The 15,349-nt window shown below is 44.0% G+C and overlaps 3 protein-coding genes across 4 annotated transcripts in view; 2 read left to right on the forward strand and 1 right to left on the reverse strand.

Annotated features, from left to right (window-relative positions):
• LOC147254561 (uncharacterized) overlaps positions 1 to 15,349 on the reverse strand; it is a 30,251-nt gene that overhangs the window by 11,915 nt on the left and 2,987 nt on the right. The gene's annotated exons all lie outside the window — the stretch shown is intronic.
• On the forward strand, positions 2,296 to 4,817 carry LOC147254562 (uncharacterized). The gene is made up of 5 exons (XM_086215171.1): positions 2,296 to 3,719; positions 4,169 to 4,240; positions 4,369 to 4,437; positions 4,580 to 4,645; positions 4,739 to 4,817. Exons 1-5 carry the CDS (start codon positions 2,424 to 2,426, stop codon positions 4,754 to 4,756), a joined length of 1,521 nt encoding a protein of 506 aa, XP_086071297.1. The 5' UTR covers positions 2,296 to 2,423; the 3' UTR covers positions 4,757 to 4,817.
• LOC147254563 (uncharacterized) lies at positions 11,793 to 14,127 on the forward strand. 2 transcript variants are annotated; one of them, XM_086215173.1, is made up of 5 exons: positions 11,793 to 13,015; positions 13,466 to 13,537; positions 13,666 to 13,734; positions 13,877 to 13,942; positions 14,033 to 14,127. In XM_086215173.1, exons 1-5 carry the CDS (start codon positions 11,876 to 11,878, stop codon positions 14,051 to 14,053), a joined length of 1,368 nt encoding a protein of 455 aa, XP_086071299.1. In that variant the 5' UTR covers positions 11,793 to 11,875; the 3' UTR covers positions 14,054 to 14,127. The 2 variants fall into 2 exon arrangements, with proteins under 2 accessions (XP_086071299.1, XP_086071300.1); XM_086215174.1 differs by having other exon boundaries at positions 14,036 to 14,122.

The raw sequence follows: 15,349 nt of genomic DNA on the forward strand, positions 1-15,349 counted from the left end.
CAGGCATTTATTTTACATTTGACATTGGTATTGAGTCGACATCTTTAAGTCATTTTCTTGTCTCTTCAAGGTATGTGACTGTATACTTCCTTGAGAATGTTGAGGTCCAGTCCATCATTGACGTAAGTGGAAGTGAGTTGCGAAAAAATTTAAGGTGATAAGTTTACAACACAAATTAATATATTTTTGCATTTTTTTCCGATAGAAATGGATTTTTTATGGGAACAAGCAGCTGAAAGTGGCCCTTGCCAGAGGAGAATGGAGCACTCGTATGCATTTAGTTTCACTTCAGGAGAACACCACATGTTCAAACAGATGTTGCCTCTGAACCTCTGTTTGTTCTTTTCTTTTCAGGGTCCCACCTGAGTCACAGGGAAATGGACCAGGAAGCAGCTCAACAAATGGACCCACCCGTACCTTGAGGGGGATGAGGCGAAGCGAGGAGCTCCAACTCTGACAGGGTTCCAAAGAGGCAGGAAGCTAATCCATTTTGAGTTCCTGCCAGAGGAATGAGCCCGCCAATGCCGAGACGGGCTACCGGCATAGGAGAGAGCCAGTCCATGTCGAGACTGGATCCTGGTGGAGGAAGGCGCACGGCAATGCCGAGGCGGGCTACTGACATACGAGAGAGCCAGTTCATGTCGAGACTGGATCCTGGTGGAGGAAGGAGCCCGCCAATGCCAAGGCGGGCTACCGGCAAAGGAGAGAGCCAGTCCATGAAAAGCTGGCAATCCACATTTATCCACGAGTCCCAGATAAATCTTAGAACTAATGTCCGATCCTCCACATATGCCCTAATTGCTTTGCTGGAACTATTATCCTGTTTTACGTGTTTTCTTTTTATATTAAAATCTATACAAAACTCGAAGAAGTGTCCCAACTTGTTTTTATATTTGTATGCAAGCGACTGATCCGCAAAGAACTCATTGATAAGCTTTACCATGAGACTGATCCATTTCTCGTTGGATGAAACTAAATTACAACGAGTGATGCCCCGAGTAACAACTGTGTTAAACAGCCTAGAGATACATCATCATCATCCTCAGCTTATCAAGTCGCTACAATTGCATCATCATTTATGATTCACAAAGGCTAGTGTTTTCTTGCAACATCTGACCCAGTGCTTTGGCACAAGACCCAGTGTTTTCTTGCAACATTACACATTGGTGTTTTGGTTTATTATTGAAATAAATAATCTATCAAATGTCCAAATTGCCCCAAATTGTTACAGACTAATGATTGGCTTTGCAGATATGTTAAATTGTATCTTTGTAGATCATATTTTGACATATTTAATTTGATGATTTGCAAGTTTTGAAAAAATTGGAAGGAACTGAACAGAGTTGTATCCAAATCTTTGGATATCCCTGAGGATTGCCTGTACCCTGCCAGTGACAGTGGAATCAGCTGAAAGAAGCTTTTCAAAACTTAAGCTGATAAAGACATAGGTACGATCATCTATGGCACAAGAACGCCTAACCGGTCTTGCCATTATTAGTGTAAACCATGAGTTTGGCAGGGAAGTGTCATATGATGATGACATTGATGATTTTGCCTCAAGAAAATCAGGGAGGAAAATATTTTGAGGACTATCTGATATTGGAAGGTGAAATGATGAAAAGCCACAGGCTACAGTAGTATCTTGCTTATAGTTCACACTTTTGTAGTTTTCATTTTATTTGGAATATTTTGCACTGAAGTTGATTGTTCACTAAATTATTTATCATTTTGAATACTGCACTCAATTATTGCACTCCAGTTGATTGTAAATTGTGATTATTTATTTTTGTTCTTTTTCAGATTTTTGCTTTTATTTTCAGCGCAGGCCTACATTAGAATAAAGTAAGATATTTGTTGTTAATTCATTTGTCTCTTTTGTGTGTGTGTGTTTGTTGGTATTCATACAGTTATGAGCAGTGCGTGTGATTTGATGGTTGTTCAGGATGTGTTTTGGGGCCACAAACAAAGTCTTGTTTAGGGCCACCAAAGTCCTTGGGCTGGCTCTGTGTGTGTGTGCGGTGTTTACAGACAAATACGCACGCGCACTTGTCTGTAAACACCGCTCATGTTCGGAGCGAGTGCCAGGTCTGACTGCGGCAGCTCCTACCCGCTTGTACTGTATTGTGTGACCGCTCAGATGAGGAGAGGGCAGCCAATTCGACATTATCTGATTTTCAGTGACCAGTGATTAAAATGAGATCACAGAGAGAATTCTGAAATCAAGGTGAGAAAACACTGAGATAATCATGTGTAAACACGAAACTCTGCCCTGAGAACTTGTATGATCTACATTCTGGAATGACACGTTAAAGGAAACTTTACTTTTGACAACATAGAAGACTTCAACATCATCCCAGTTACTCAATAAACAATTTGGTTTATTATTTAAAAGCAATAATATTGTGCTGATAAGATATTTGATCATGACTGGATCCTGGTGGAGGAAGGATCCTGCCAATGCGGAGGCGGGCTACCGGCATAGGAGAGAGCCAGTCAATATCGAGACTGGATCCTGGTGGAGGAAGGATCCTGCCAATGCCAAGGTGGGCTACCGGCATAGCAGAGAGCCAGTCCATGTCGAGACTGGATCCTGGTGGAGAAAGGATCTTGCCAATGCCGAGGCGGGCTACCGGCATAGGAGAGAGCCAGTCCATGTCGAGACTGGATCCTGGTGGAGGAAGGATCCCGCAAATGCCGAGGCGGGCTACCGGCATAGGAGAGAGCCAGTCCATGTCGAGACTGGATCCTGGTGGAGGAAGGATCCCGCAAATGCCGAGGCGGGCTACCGGCATAGGAGAGAGCCAGTCCATGTCGAGACTGGAAACTGGTGGAGGAAGGATCCTGCCAATGCCGAGGCGGGCTACCGGCATACGAGAGAGCCAGTCCATGTCGAGACTGGAAACTGGTGGAGGAAGGATCCTGCCAATGCTGAGGCGGGCTACCGGCATAGGAGAGAGCCAGTCCATGTCGAGACTGGAAACTGGTGGAGGAAGGATCCTGCCAATGCGGAGGCGGGCTACCGGCATAGGAGAGAGCCAGTCAATATCGAGACTGGATCCTGGTGGAGGAAGGATCCTGCCAATGCCGAGGTGGGCTACCGGCATAGGAGAGAGCCAGTCCATGTCGAGACTGGATCCTGGTGGAGGAAGGATCTTGCCAATGCCGAGGCGGGATACCGGCATAAGAGCGAGCCAGTCCATGTCGAGACTGGATCCTGGTGGAGGAAGGATCCCGCAAATGCCGAGGCGGGCTACCGGCATAGGAGAGAGCCAGTCCATGTCGAGACTGGAAACTGGTGGAGGAAGGATCCCGCCAATGCCGAGGCGGGCTACCGGCATAGGAGAGAGCCAGTCCATGTTGAGACTGGATCCTCAAGGAGGAAGGAGCCGACCTATCCTGAGACGGGCTCCTGGCGTAGGAGGGAGCCAGTCCCCCACCATGAGGGGGATGTTGTTAATGACAGAGCCACTCCCTACCACGAAGAGAATATGGCTAACGACGATGTGGCAGACCACAACGTTTATGTGGAGGAGGAGGGAGCCACTCGCCACCACAAAGAGACTATGGCTAACGCAGATGTGGCAGACCACAACGGTTATGTGGAGGAGGAGGGAGCCACTCCCTACCATGAAGGGGATGTGGTAAATGAAGGAGGAACCCCCCACCATCAGATGGACCAGCCCTCACACATCACAAATGGAGAAATCCCCTACCATCAGGTAAAAGGCACATCACACACAAGCTGTCAGGAAGTTCACCTCATCATGCAGGTAGATTAAATAAGTAAAAACTAAAATGTCAGCAGGGATCTTCAAGTCATGCAGGCTCCCTGAAAGAGTCCTGTCATACATAATGCTAATTTCCAGGTTGGGCTTCAAAAATACCTTATCCTCGTGGCACTCTTTTGAGGTGCAAGTTGTGGACCAATCCAGTTTTTTTGCCAGTTTCCTCGAAAATTTACTTTTTTTCATTGAAAAGCTGGCAATTGCATTTGAATAAGTGAATTCTAAAGACAATGTTAACAGTCAACAACATGAATTGTGCAGCTGCAAAACAATGCTATTTGTTGTCGTGGTGTTATTTACTGTAAAGTTGTCAAGTTTTTTGTTATTTTGTCACTGCTGCTGTCATCAGTTGCTAAATATGTTTTCTTCATATCCGTTGGCAGATGTACTTCCCAAATTATGGAGGAGTCATGTTGATGCCCGTTGCCATTGCTCCAAACCCAAATGCCTACCAGGTACATGGTATAGCTATTTCTTGGCATGGCCTCATCCTGCAGTGTGTGGCTGCAGTTTTCTGTCATGTTTTGACTCTTGCTTGATACCAACTGCAGCCAAAATATGTTCTTTTTGAATCCCTTGGTAGCTGTATCCCCCCTACCATGGAGGACTAATGATGCCAACCATCAGTGCTCCTCCTATGTTTTCCAACGAGGTACGTGGTGTAATTATTTGTTGTCAAGGCCTTGTCCTGCAGTGTGTCGGCAGTTTTCTGTCATGTCTTTTTTAAAGTTTTGCTTAAAAAAATTGCTGCATTAACTGCTGGAACAATGTCTAATTAAATATGTTGTCTTTAGTCACCGTGGCTGCTGTACCCCAATTATGGAGAGCTTGTGATGCCACATATTCCCAATGCCTACCAGGTAAATGCATACATACACATACTCACACACTAGTTAATTTGTTGCTGTATATGCTTCCAAAGCGTTCATCTAATTCCACTGTCTTTCCTGCAGGGAATCCCGTTCCAATGAGGACTTTGGCTGCAACCACCCTGACATACTATTTATTCTTTATTATTTAATGTGAATAAATAACTCTACTTGTACGTTTGTCTACAAGTCTTTGACTCCATTTGTTTTGACAACTGTTCAATCGTCAAACCTGGCATGCACATTGTTGGCCGCTATGATGCTGATAAGCCATCACCTGTCTCAACCTTTTTGTCTACTTCAGGAAAAGTTTACCCATACAAAAGGGAATTTCTTTAAAGCAGATTAGAAACCATAGTTTTCAGAATTTTAGTAAATTCAGAGGGAAAAAAAAAACACTCCATGCACTTGTTCATTTTATCTTCAGTTGGGCTTCTGATATTTTCATCAGGTATTTTGCTCATTACACAATAGTTATCTGTCAAACCAGAGCAGGTTAATTTATTTCGTTTATTGTTTTTCTTTCGAGATGAAGTAAATAACGAGCGGACTTTTGCCTATTTGAATATTGAAACACTCTTTTACCGCTGGGTGTCGCTGTTGCCCTATTTTACAGCTTACATCTTTTAACCTCTACTGTAAATGCTGTTGCTTGCTGGGTCGTGACTGGACTACTGATGAGCTGTTGCTATTTCACTGCTGCCATTGAGATGCATGATGTAGGCCTATAACGCTCCAGCAACCTGGTCATTGTTAAACTGAACGACTATTGAATATTGAATTAAAATGCATCTACATTACATGTAAATCAAGGTGAAAATTTGATAGCATTTCTTTTGGAGAAATGAAAATTTGCTTTCATATAAATTCAGTTTAGGTGTGTAATTTATTGTGGAAATGCACGATTTCGTAATGTATCAAGTAAACGATAAACGAATCAAAGATTTGTAACTAAATTGATAATTTTGGCTTTCAAAAGAAATGCACCACTTTTCCTCGAGGTTGAGTCTGTGTTGTCATGGCTCCTAAGAGAAAATGTAGGAGCGGCGCTCAAGGGTGAAAAAAGAAAAAGATGGAACTGGAAAAAATGGCGAAGGATAAATGTACGTTATTGTTCACTTAAATTATTAGAACAAGCTTGTTGATTAAGATCAGTTACTCTTTGCTTGCTAGCTAATGCTGGCTAACATGAGTAGGATTGTGTAGTGCACTAGCCCCCTTTTTCTTCATCACACTCTTCAGGGTGTCTGGAGTAAATCCCTTCAGAACACTCAACCAGAAAGATAAGATAGAACTTCGCTTCTCTGACCTCTTATCATGGTAATAAACCTTTGCATGGACCCAGGACATCTACTTCCCCTTTTCTTTTACAATGTCAAGCCATTTGCAGCACTCCAGATGGTGGTGATGCTTGATCATTAAGAGGAGCAATCATTCAATCAGGAACCAGGGAGGGGGAGAACAGGACATGGGGGTGGAGGTTTGTGGGGGGTGCTCTGTCTGGGGGCTGTGGGCCTGGTCGTTGTAGTGGGCTGTGGTTTGCCCCGTCTGGGCATAGAGTGTGGGCAGGTGTCGGCCTCGCCAGTGGTGGGCTCCTTATGGGACTCTGGCCGGATCTTGGGCTGGGGGTTGCTGCTCCTAAGCTTTCCTGCAGTGCCCTGGTGGCTTGGTCCTGACCTGCCTGCTAGCCTGGACTGGAAGCGTGTTGTTCTGGTCCCCCACATCAGCTACAGTCAGCTACCCACAGCATCAAAAGACAAACCGTAGCATACACATACATATGCACATACACACACAGAGTGCACAACTGATACATAATCACACACATTTATTTTAAATTATATTAGACCAAATAGTTATTACTGTTACGGTTGTTTTGGGGGGGGGGGGGGTTTGGCTAGTGTTGTTGTGTGTCAGCAAGCAACAGCTGAGCTCATGTCCCTGCAAACAGGCCCCAGTGCGGCCCATGCAGGCTTTTTGCGGGCACTGTGGGCTAGGGCCAGCCCAGACCAAACCCTAACAGGTCCAGTGCAGGTTTGCCCACATGGAACCCAAAGGTCTTGGCTCTCTGTGGGCTACCTGAAACCAGCCCACCATACTGCTTTGCCCACAGAAAGCCCATGCTGGCCCAGTACGGGCTTGCCCACATGGGGCCCAAAGGACTTTTGCACCTGTGGGCCCACGCTTATTTTTTGTTGGCAGAATGCAGGCTTTTTGGGGGCACTGTGGGCTAGGGCCAGCCCTGACCAAACCCTAACAGGTCCAGTGCAGGTTTGCCCACATGGAACCCAAAGGTCTTGGCTCTCTGTGGGCTACCTGAAACCAGCCCACCATACTACTTTGCCCACAGAAAGCCCCGGCTGGCCCAGTGCGGGCTTGCCCACATGGGGCCCAAAGGACTTTTGCACCTGTGGGCCCATGCTTATTTTTTGTTGGCAGCCCATGTCTTTTCCCTCACTTTTTTTGGAGGGAATTTCAGAAAAGGCGCAGAGAAAAGACATCGGCTGGGCTCCTGATTTTCTGGTAATATTCATAGATTTATTGTCATTAATTTTATTAGTTCAATAGGGTGAGTGGGTCAGTGGAAATTTCCAAGACATTTCTCAGTTATATTCTCTCTAAACCATGAATTTTAACTTTTTCATTTGAACTGTTTTTCACAGGATGTTAGCTAAGTTGGCACTGCAAGCTTGCTTTCCTTTCTCAACACTGCTCCGTAATATGGCTCTCTATCAGTCTGCTGTCTGTGGGATATTACTCATTCAATGGCAATCACGGTTTTTATCTGTTCTGTTGTCCCAACATTAGTTGTTCATGGCCGCCCTTGGGGCGGGTCCCATGTGGTTCGGTCAATGAACGGTTCCGTGAGGGATTTTTTTGTGCCTGCGCTAAAGCGGCAGCCCGCAGGGATAAAGACGCGCGCCTGTCTGTCTTCGTCTTTGTGTGTGTGTCTGCCTCTGTATCCGCGGATGCACACATCACAGTAGGAATGTGCGTGGATGCAGCTACTATGAATGTTGTGCTGTAGGCGCGGAGTGGCTATCGGGACGGCCTGGAAAATTTCCCGGTTGGTCGGCCGGCCGTCTGATTAGCTCAAGAGGCAGCCGTATGACGTTCCTAAGCGGCCCATTGAGTTACAAACTATTATAAAACAGAGATACGACCGTGCAATCATCTCATTTATTCGACTACTACACAATATAAGCAAAGATATTCTATTTATCTAACCGTCTTTGATATAAGATTCACCTTCATAACCGATCAAATATTTTGTCATTAATTTTATTAGTCACTGTTTCAGCAAATGCAATTATGCACAAGTGACAACATGCTAATGGTTCCCGTTATCTTAGACTGTGCACAAGGCGATAACTAACTCCTAAACTTGTTATGCCTTCATAGGCCCCCCTTTTCCCTATAAATTGTTAGCAATCTTTTTTAGTTGCATGATTCTCATTTGGTAGATCTCTTTTTGAAGGAAAAACAAAGTTATGATTATGTATATTACTCTTATAACCTCAAGGCCCATGTTTAACCTTACCCTCACAATTGACTGACAAATTCCTGCATCACTGAGCTTTGTATTGTTAGTGAGTTTACCACGCGGTGACAACAATGCTCCACCACCTGAGCGTGACCAAATTCTGTCATCTGAAGCAAAAGGAGGGTCTTGCTCTCCTTTCGATCCAATAAATTGTCAGGACAAGATTTTTGAATCGAGTGGGGGATTGTAGTGCACTAGCCACCTTTTCCTTCACACTCAGGGTGTCTGGAGTAAATCTCTTCAAAAGGCTCAACCCAGAAAGATATGGAACTTCCCTTCTCTTACCTCTTATAATAAACCTTTGTATGAATCCAGGACATCTACTCCCCCTCTTTTATGAGGTCAAACCATTCACAGCTATCCAGATGGTGGTTTCTAAGCTCATTGTAAACGCTACTCCCTCCATGCGGACCAGTTTACTATAACATTTGTGACACCATTCAGCATTGAGTTGAGTGGGTTCAGGGCTCTTCAGCGCTTCTCGCATTGCGCCCAGGCTCTTAGAGCGGCTGGTCCGTCTCTCCCCCTTTTCATTTTTCTATTCTGCTTAATTTTTTTTTTTTAACTTTACACAGAACTTTTCCTTCCTTGCAACTTTTCCTTTAGTAAAGTTTTTTTTTCCCCTTTGGTACACAGATGAATGTCGCTCTCACTTTTTGAGCTTGTGAATGCATCGTTCTGCGTAGCATTTAAATTCTTGATTTTCTATTTTTGTAACTCATGATTGTGGCTCACGGTCACTATACTGTTGACCTCCTGTGAGCCTCGCATCTCCATCTTGACTAGCGGAGAGAAGCCACCTTGTGCATGAGAAGAGCATCGCGTCAAGCCTGTTAGACCTGCCTTCACCAGGCTACCAGAATCAGCACAAGAGAAGACAGTGTCCACACACGGAGCTCAAGGTTTAACAAACGAGGTTTATTAGAGTACAGTGGTCAAGGTTTCTCTGAGACACAACAAACAAGTGGAACGCTAATAAAACGCACGGGGCGCAAAAAACTAAAAATCTGGCAGAACACTCTAAACGCGGGCAGCACTATAAGCTGAAGGAATGATAACAAAAGGCAACCACCAGACTAACTCTGGGGTGAAATAAGAATTTGGGGAAAAAATAAATCAAGGCTGAGGAATCAGCGAGCCAAATAGAATGGGAACGGAAATCTAAGGAAATCAAAAAGGTCAGCACTCAGCTGCTATAATCCGACAAATAGCTTTAACAAAAATACTGGGTCTTCCAGCACACCTTAGTGGCTCAGGAAAAAGTGGAGCGAAATCACACTTAGAAAAAGTAACAATCAACGAGGAGGTCTCTCTACTTGGACTAGAAAAGTAACAATGAGAAAAAACTAGAAAACAGCGACGAGACAGCAAACTCGGGGGGAAAAAAACTTACAAAATGCATGGAAGGTGAGCAGGTCAAGACGACGGACGCTATTTAATATTCCGGCACACGGAAACAACCAGCTCGGACTTAAATACCCGGGGGGGGGGGGGGGGTAATCAGGGAATGGATTCAGCTGGTGTTTCCTGTGTGCCGCAGAGTGACTGACAAAGGGAGCAGCCAATCACCAACCAACAGGGGCGGCGCTCGGAACTGGGTGGAGAGAGGGAAAAGGCACATGAATGCAGGATCATAACAGAGCCAGCCAGCAGCCTGAAACCAGACGGTAGCGAACCAACACACTTTCCTTCTCCAGCCAGCGAATCCCAGCAGGAGCCACGGTCATTGAGGTGGAGGCTTTGGAGAGGTACCGTATATCGATGGGAGCAATCCAGCTGAGAACGTAAGCTGGTTCCTTGGTTTTCGCGCTGTCGCAATCACAAAGGTCAGTGCTGCATCGATTCAGGCCTCGATCGCTCTCTCTCACTACCAACTTCGCCTGACTCCTCAGAGTCTGCTCAACGTCTATTCAATAGTTTTTCTTTTATTTGTAGGTTGCCATCATTCATACCGCACACCTTCTCACCTGCTACCTTTGCCGTCCACATGAGTCCCAGATAAATCTTAGAACTAATGTCCGATCCTCCACATGTGCCCTAATTGCTTTGCTGGAACTATTATTCTGTTTTACGTGTTTTCTTTTTATATTAAAATCTATACAAAACTCTAAGAAGTGTCCCAACTTGTTTTTGTATTTGTATGCAAGCGACTGATCCGCAAAGAACTCATTGATAAGCTTTAACATGAGACTGATCCATTTCTCGTTGGATGAAACTAAATTACAACGAGTGATGCCCCGAGTAACAACTGTGTTAAACAGCCTAGAGATACATCATCATCATCCTCAGCTTATCAAGTCGCTACAATTGCATCATCATTTATGATTCACAAAGGCTAGTGTTTTCTTGCAACATCTGACCCAGTGCTTTGGCACAAGACCCAGTGTTTTCTTGCAACATTACACATTGGTGTTTTGGTTTATTATTGAAATAAATAATCTATCAAATGTCCAAATTGCCCCAAATTGTTACAAACTAATGATTGGCTTTGCAGATATGTTAAATTGTATCTTTGTAGATCATATTTTGACATATTTAATTTGATGATTTGCAAGTTTTGAAAAAATTGGAAGGAACTGAACAGAGTTGTATCCAAATCTTTGGATATCCCTGAGGATTGCCTGTACCCTGCCAGTGACAGTGGAATCAGCTGAAAGAAGCTTTTCAAAACTTAAGCTGATAAAGACATAGGTACGATCATCTATGGCACAAGAACGCCTAACCGGTCTTGCCATTATTAGTGTAAACCATGAGTTTGGCAGGGAAGTGTCATATGATGATGACATTGAGGATTTTGCCTCAAGAAAATCAAGGAGGAAAATATTTTGAGGACTATCTGATATTGGAAGGTGAAATGATGAAAAGCCACAGGCTACAGTAGTATCTTGCTTATAGTTCACACTTTTGTAGTTTTCATTTTATTTGGAATATTTTGCACTGAAGTTGATTGTTCACTGAATTATTTATCATTTTGAATACTGCACTCAATTATTGCACTCCAGTTGATTGTAAATTGTTATTATTTATTTTTGTTCTTTTTCAGATTTTTGCTTTTATTTTCAGCACAGGCCTACATTAGAATAAAGTAAGATATTTGTTGTTAATTCATTTGTCTCTTTTGTGTGTGTGTGTTTGTTGGTATTCATACAGTTATGAGCAGTGCGTGTGATTTGATGGTTGTTCAGGATGTGTTTTGGGGCCACAAACAAAGTCTTGTTTAGGGCCACCAAAGTCCTTGGGCTGGCTCTGTGTGTGTGTGCGGTGTTTACAGACAAATACGCACGCGCACTTGTCTGTAAACACCGCTCATGTTCGGAGCGAGTGCCAGGTCTGACTGCGGCAGCTCCTACCCGCTTGTACTGTATTGTGTGACCGCTCAGATGAGGAGAGGGCAGCCAATTCGACATTATCTGATTTTCAGTGACCAGTGATTAAAATGAGATCACAGAGAGAATTCTGAAATCAAGGTGAGAAAACACTGGGAAAACACTGAGATAATCATGTGTAAACACGAAACTCTGCCCTGAGAACTTGTATGATCTACATTCTGGAATGACACGTTAAAGGAAACTTTACTTTTGACAACATAGAAGACTTCAACATCATCCCAGTTACTCAATAAACAATTTGGTTTATTATTTAAAAGCAATAATATTGTGCTGATAAGATATTTGATCATGACTGGATCCTGGTGGAGGAAGGATCCTGCCAATGCGGAGGCGGGCTACCGGCATAGGAGAGAGCCAGTCAATGTCGAGACTGGATCCTGGTGGAGGAAGGATCCTGCCAATGCCAAGGTGGGCTACCGGCATAGCAGAGAGCCAGTCCATGTCGAGACTGGATCCTGGTGGAGAAAGGATCTTGCCAATGCCGAGGCGGGCTACCGGCATAGGAGAGAGCCAGTCCATGTCGAGACTGGATCCTGGTGGAGGAAGGATCCCGCAAATGCGGAGGCGGGCTACCGGCATAGGAGAGAGCCAGTCCATGTCAAGACTGGATCCTGGTGGAGGAAGGATCCCGCAAATGCCGAGGCGGGCTACCGGCATAGGAGAGAGCCAGTCCATGTCGAGACTGGAAACTGGTGGAGGAAGGATCCTGCCAATGCGGAGGCGGGCTACCGGCATAGGAGAGAGCCAGTCCATGTCGAGACTGGAAACTGGTGGAGGAAGGATCCTGCCAATGCCGAGGCGGGCTACCGGCATAGGAGAGAGCCAGTCCATGTCGAGACTGGAAACTGGTGGAGGAAGGATCCTGCCAATGCCGAGGCGGGCTACCGGCATAGGAGAGAGCCAGTCGATATCGAGACTGGATCCTGGTGGAGGAAGGATCCTGCCAATGCCAAGGTGGGCTACCGGCATAGGAGAGAGCCAGTCCATGTTGAGACTGGAAACTGGTGGAGGAAGGATCCCGCCAATGCCGAGGCGGGCTACCGGCATAGGAGAGAGCCAGTCCATGTTGAGACTGGATCCTCAAGGAGGAAGGAGCCGACCTATCCTGAGACGGGCTCCTGGCGTAGGAGGGAGCCAGTCCCCCACCATGAGGGGGATGTTGTTAATGACAGAGCCACTCCCTACCACGAAGAGAATATGGCTAACGACGATGTGGCAGACCACAACGTTTATGTGGAGGAGGAGGGAGCCACTCGCCACCACAAAGAGAATATGGCTAACGCAGATGTGGCAGACCACAACGGTTATGTGGAGGAGGAGGGAGCCACTCCCTACCATGAAGGGGATGTGGTAAATGAAGGAGGAACCCCCCACCATCAGATGGACCAGCCCTCACACATCACAAATGGAGAAATCCCCTACCATCAGGTAAAAGGCACATCACACACAAGCTGTCAGGAAGTTCACCTCATCATGCAGGTAGATTAAATAAGTAAAAACTAAAATGTCAGCAGGGATCTTCAAGTCATGCAGGCTCCCTGAAAGAGTCCTGTCATACATAATGCTAATTTCCAGGTTGGGCTTCAAAAATACCTTATCCTCGTGGCACTCTTTTGAGGTGCAAGTTGTGGACCAATCCAGTTCTTTTGCCAGTTTCCTCGAAAATTTACTTTTTTTCATTGAAAAGCTGGCAATTGCGTTTGAATAAGTGAATTCTAAAGACAATGTTAACAGTCAACAACATGAATTGTGCAGCTGCAAAACAATGCTATTTGTTGTCGTGGTGTTATTTACTGTAAAGTTGTCAAGTTTTTTTGTTATTTTGTCACTGCTGCTGTCATCAGTTGCTAAATATGTTTTCTTCATATCCGTTGGCAGATGTACTTCCCAAATTATGGAGGAGTCATGTTGATGCCCGTTGCCATTGCTCCAAACCCAAATGCCTACCAGGTACATGGTATAGCTATTTCTTGGCATGGCCTCATCCTGCAGTGTGTGGCTGCAGTTTTCTGTCATGTTTTGACTCTTGCTTGATACCAACTGCAGCCAAAATATGTTCTTTTTGAATCCCTTGGTAGCTGTATCCCCCCTACCATGGAGGACTAATGATGCCAACCATCAGTGCTCCTCCTATGTTTTCCAACGAGGTACGTGGTGTAATTATTTGTTGTCAAGGCCTTGTCCTGCAGTGTGTCGGCAGTTTTCTGTCATGTCTTTTTTAAAGTTTTGCTTAAAAAAATTGCTGCATTAACTGCTGGAACAATGTTTAATTAAATATGTTGTCTTTAGTCACCGTGGCTGCTGTACCCCAATTATGGAGAGCTTGTGATGCCACATATTCCCAATGCCTACCAGGTAAATGCATACATACACATACTCACACACTAGTTAATTTGTTGCTGTATATGCTTCCAAAGCGTTCATCTAATTCCACTGTCTTTCCAGCAGGGAATCCCGTTCCAATGAGGACTTTGGCTGCAACCACCCTGACATACTATTTATTCTTTATTATTTAATGTGAATAAATAACTCTACTTGTACGTTTGTCTACAAGTCTTTGACTCCATTTGTTTTGACAACTGTTCAATCGTCAAACCTGGCATGCACATTGTTGGCCGCTATGATGCTGATAAGCCATCACCTGTCTCAACCTTTTTGTCTACTTCAGGAAAAGTTTACCCATACAAAAGGGAATTTCTTTAAAGCAGATTAGAAACCATAGTTTTCAGAATTTTAGTAAATTCAGAGGGGAAAAAAAAACACTCCATGCACTTGTTCATTTTATCTTCAGTTGGGCTTCTGTTGATGGATATTTTCATCAGGTATTTTGCTCATTACACAATATTTAGAGAGAAAATGAACATTGTTTTCAGAGTTTATTGTATTAAAATGATGTCTTCCAATCTTAATTGCTCGACCCTCTTTACTTTTTAATCAATGCTATTTTGACCAATGAATGCTACTTCATATCATGATCAGTTATTGATATTGCCCCAGTTTTCTAATTTCATCCGGTATCCTTTGTTAACTTTTTTGGTTTCATTGTCATTATTTGTCTGTAATAATAAGAGCTGATGTGACAAGCAATACATCACAAAATCATGTCATTGAAACATATTACACCAATTGTACAACTATGCACATTGATCAAAATCAAATACAACCATGCCTTAATATCATAAGCTACCACCTACATGTTGGTGCTGCTGCACATTTTGTTTTACCCACCATGTCGTGTCAAAACACAAAAGGCACTGGTAATGGTACTCCTGGTTTACTGGGATTGATTCCCAGTGTCCTTTGAATGTTTGGCATTTATATGAGAGCCCAAAATGTTCAATTCAGTGACTGTAACGACTGTTACTTACTTCCAAAATGCCTCCTACACTTAGTAATAGCTACAACTTTCACATGGTACCACAGTCTTGTGGAAGCTTTTCAAGCTTTCCAGCTTTCAACAATCATATGATTGAATTCTCCTCTGAACTTCAGCAACAACACACGCGGTTACCTGTCAAATTGGCTGCAGTAAGAAGCGCTTCTTACTGATAAGTAACAAACTCAACAAGTGCTGGTCACCTCTGCAGGACTGTTTCATTGCAGTAATGGTCAGGCTAAATAAAATAAAAACAATAACATATATATATATATAATATATACACATACATACATACACACAATATACATATATACACATACATACAATATATACACACAATATACATATATATATATACATATATATATATACATATATATATA

This window comes from Aulostomus chinensis, chromosome 10, assembly GCF_037954235.1.
Source record: "Aulostomus chinensis isolate RoL2024-O1b breed Wild chromosome 10, RoL_Achi_v1.0, whole genome shotgun sequence".
In the NCBI taxonomy this organism is placed as follows: domain Eukaryota; kingdom Metazoa; phylum Chordata; class Actinopteri; order Syngnathiformes; family Aulostomidae; genus Aulostomus; species Aulostomus chinensis.

Excerpts from the sequence above, each read along its gene's own strand:
- LOC147254562 (XM_086215171.1), top strand. The coding sequence starts at position 2,424 with ATGACTGGATCCTGGTGGAGGAAGGATCCTGCCAATGCGGAGGCGGGC. Across the intron at positions 3,720-4,168 it reads GAGAAATCCCCTACCATCAG|ATGTACTTCCCAAATTATGG; the intron begins GTAAAAGGCACA and ends ATCCGTTGGCAG. Across the intron at positions 4,241-4,368 it reads CAAACCCAAATGCCTACCAG|CTGTATCCCCCCTACCATGG; the intron begins GTACATGGTATA and ends ATCCCTTGGTAG.
- LOC147254563 (XM_086215173.1), top strand. The coding sequence starts at position 11,876 with ATGACTGGATCCTGGTGGAGGAAGGATCCTGCCAATGCGGAGGCGGGC. Across the intron at positions 13,538-13,665 it reads CAAACCCAAATGCCTACCAG|CTGTATCCCCCCTACCATGG; the intron begins GTACATGGTATA and ends ATCCCTTGGTAG. Across the intron at positions 13,735-13,876 it reads CTCCTATGTTTTCCAACGAG|TCACCGTGGCTGCTGTACCC; the intron begins GTACGTGGTGTA and ends TGTTGTCTTTAG.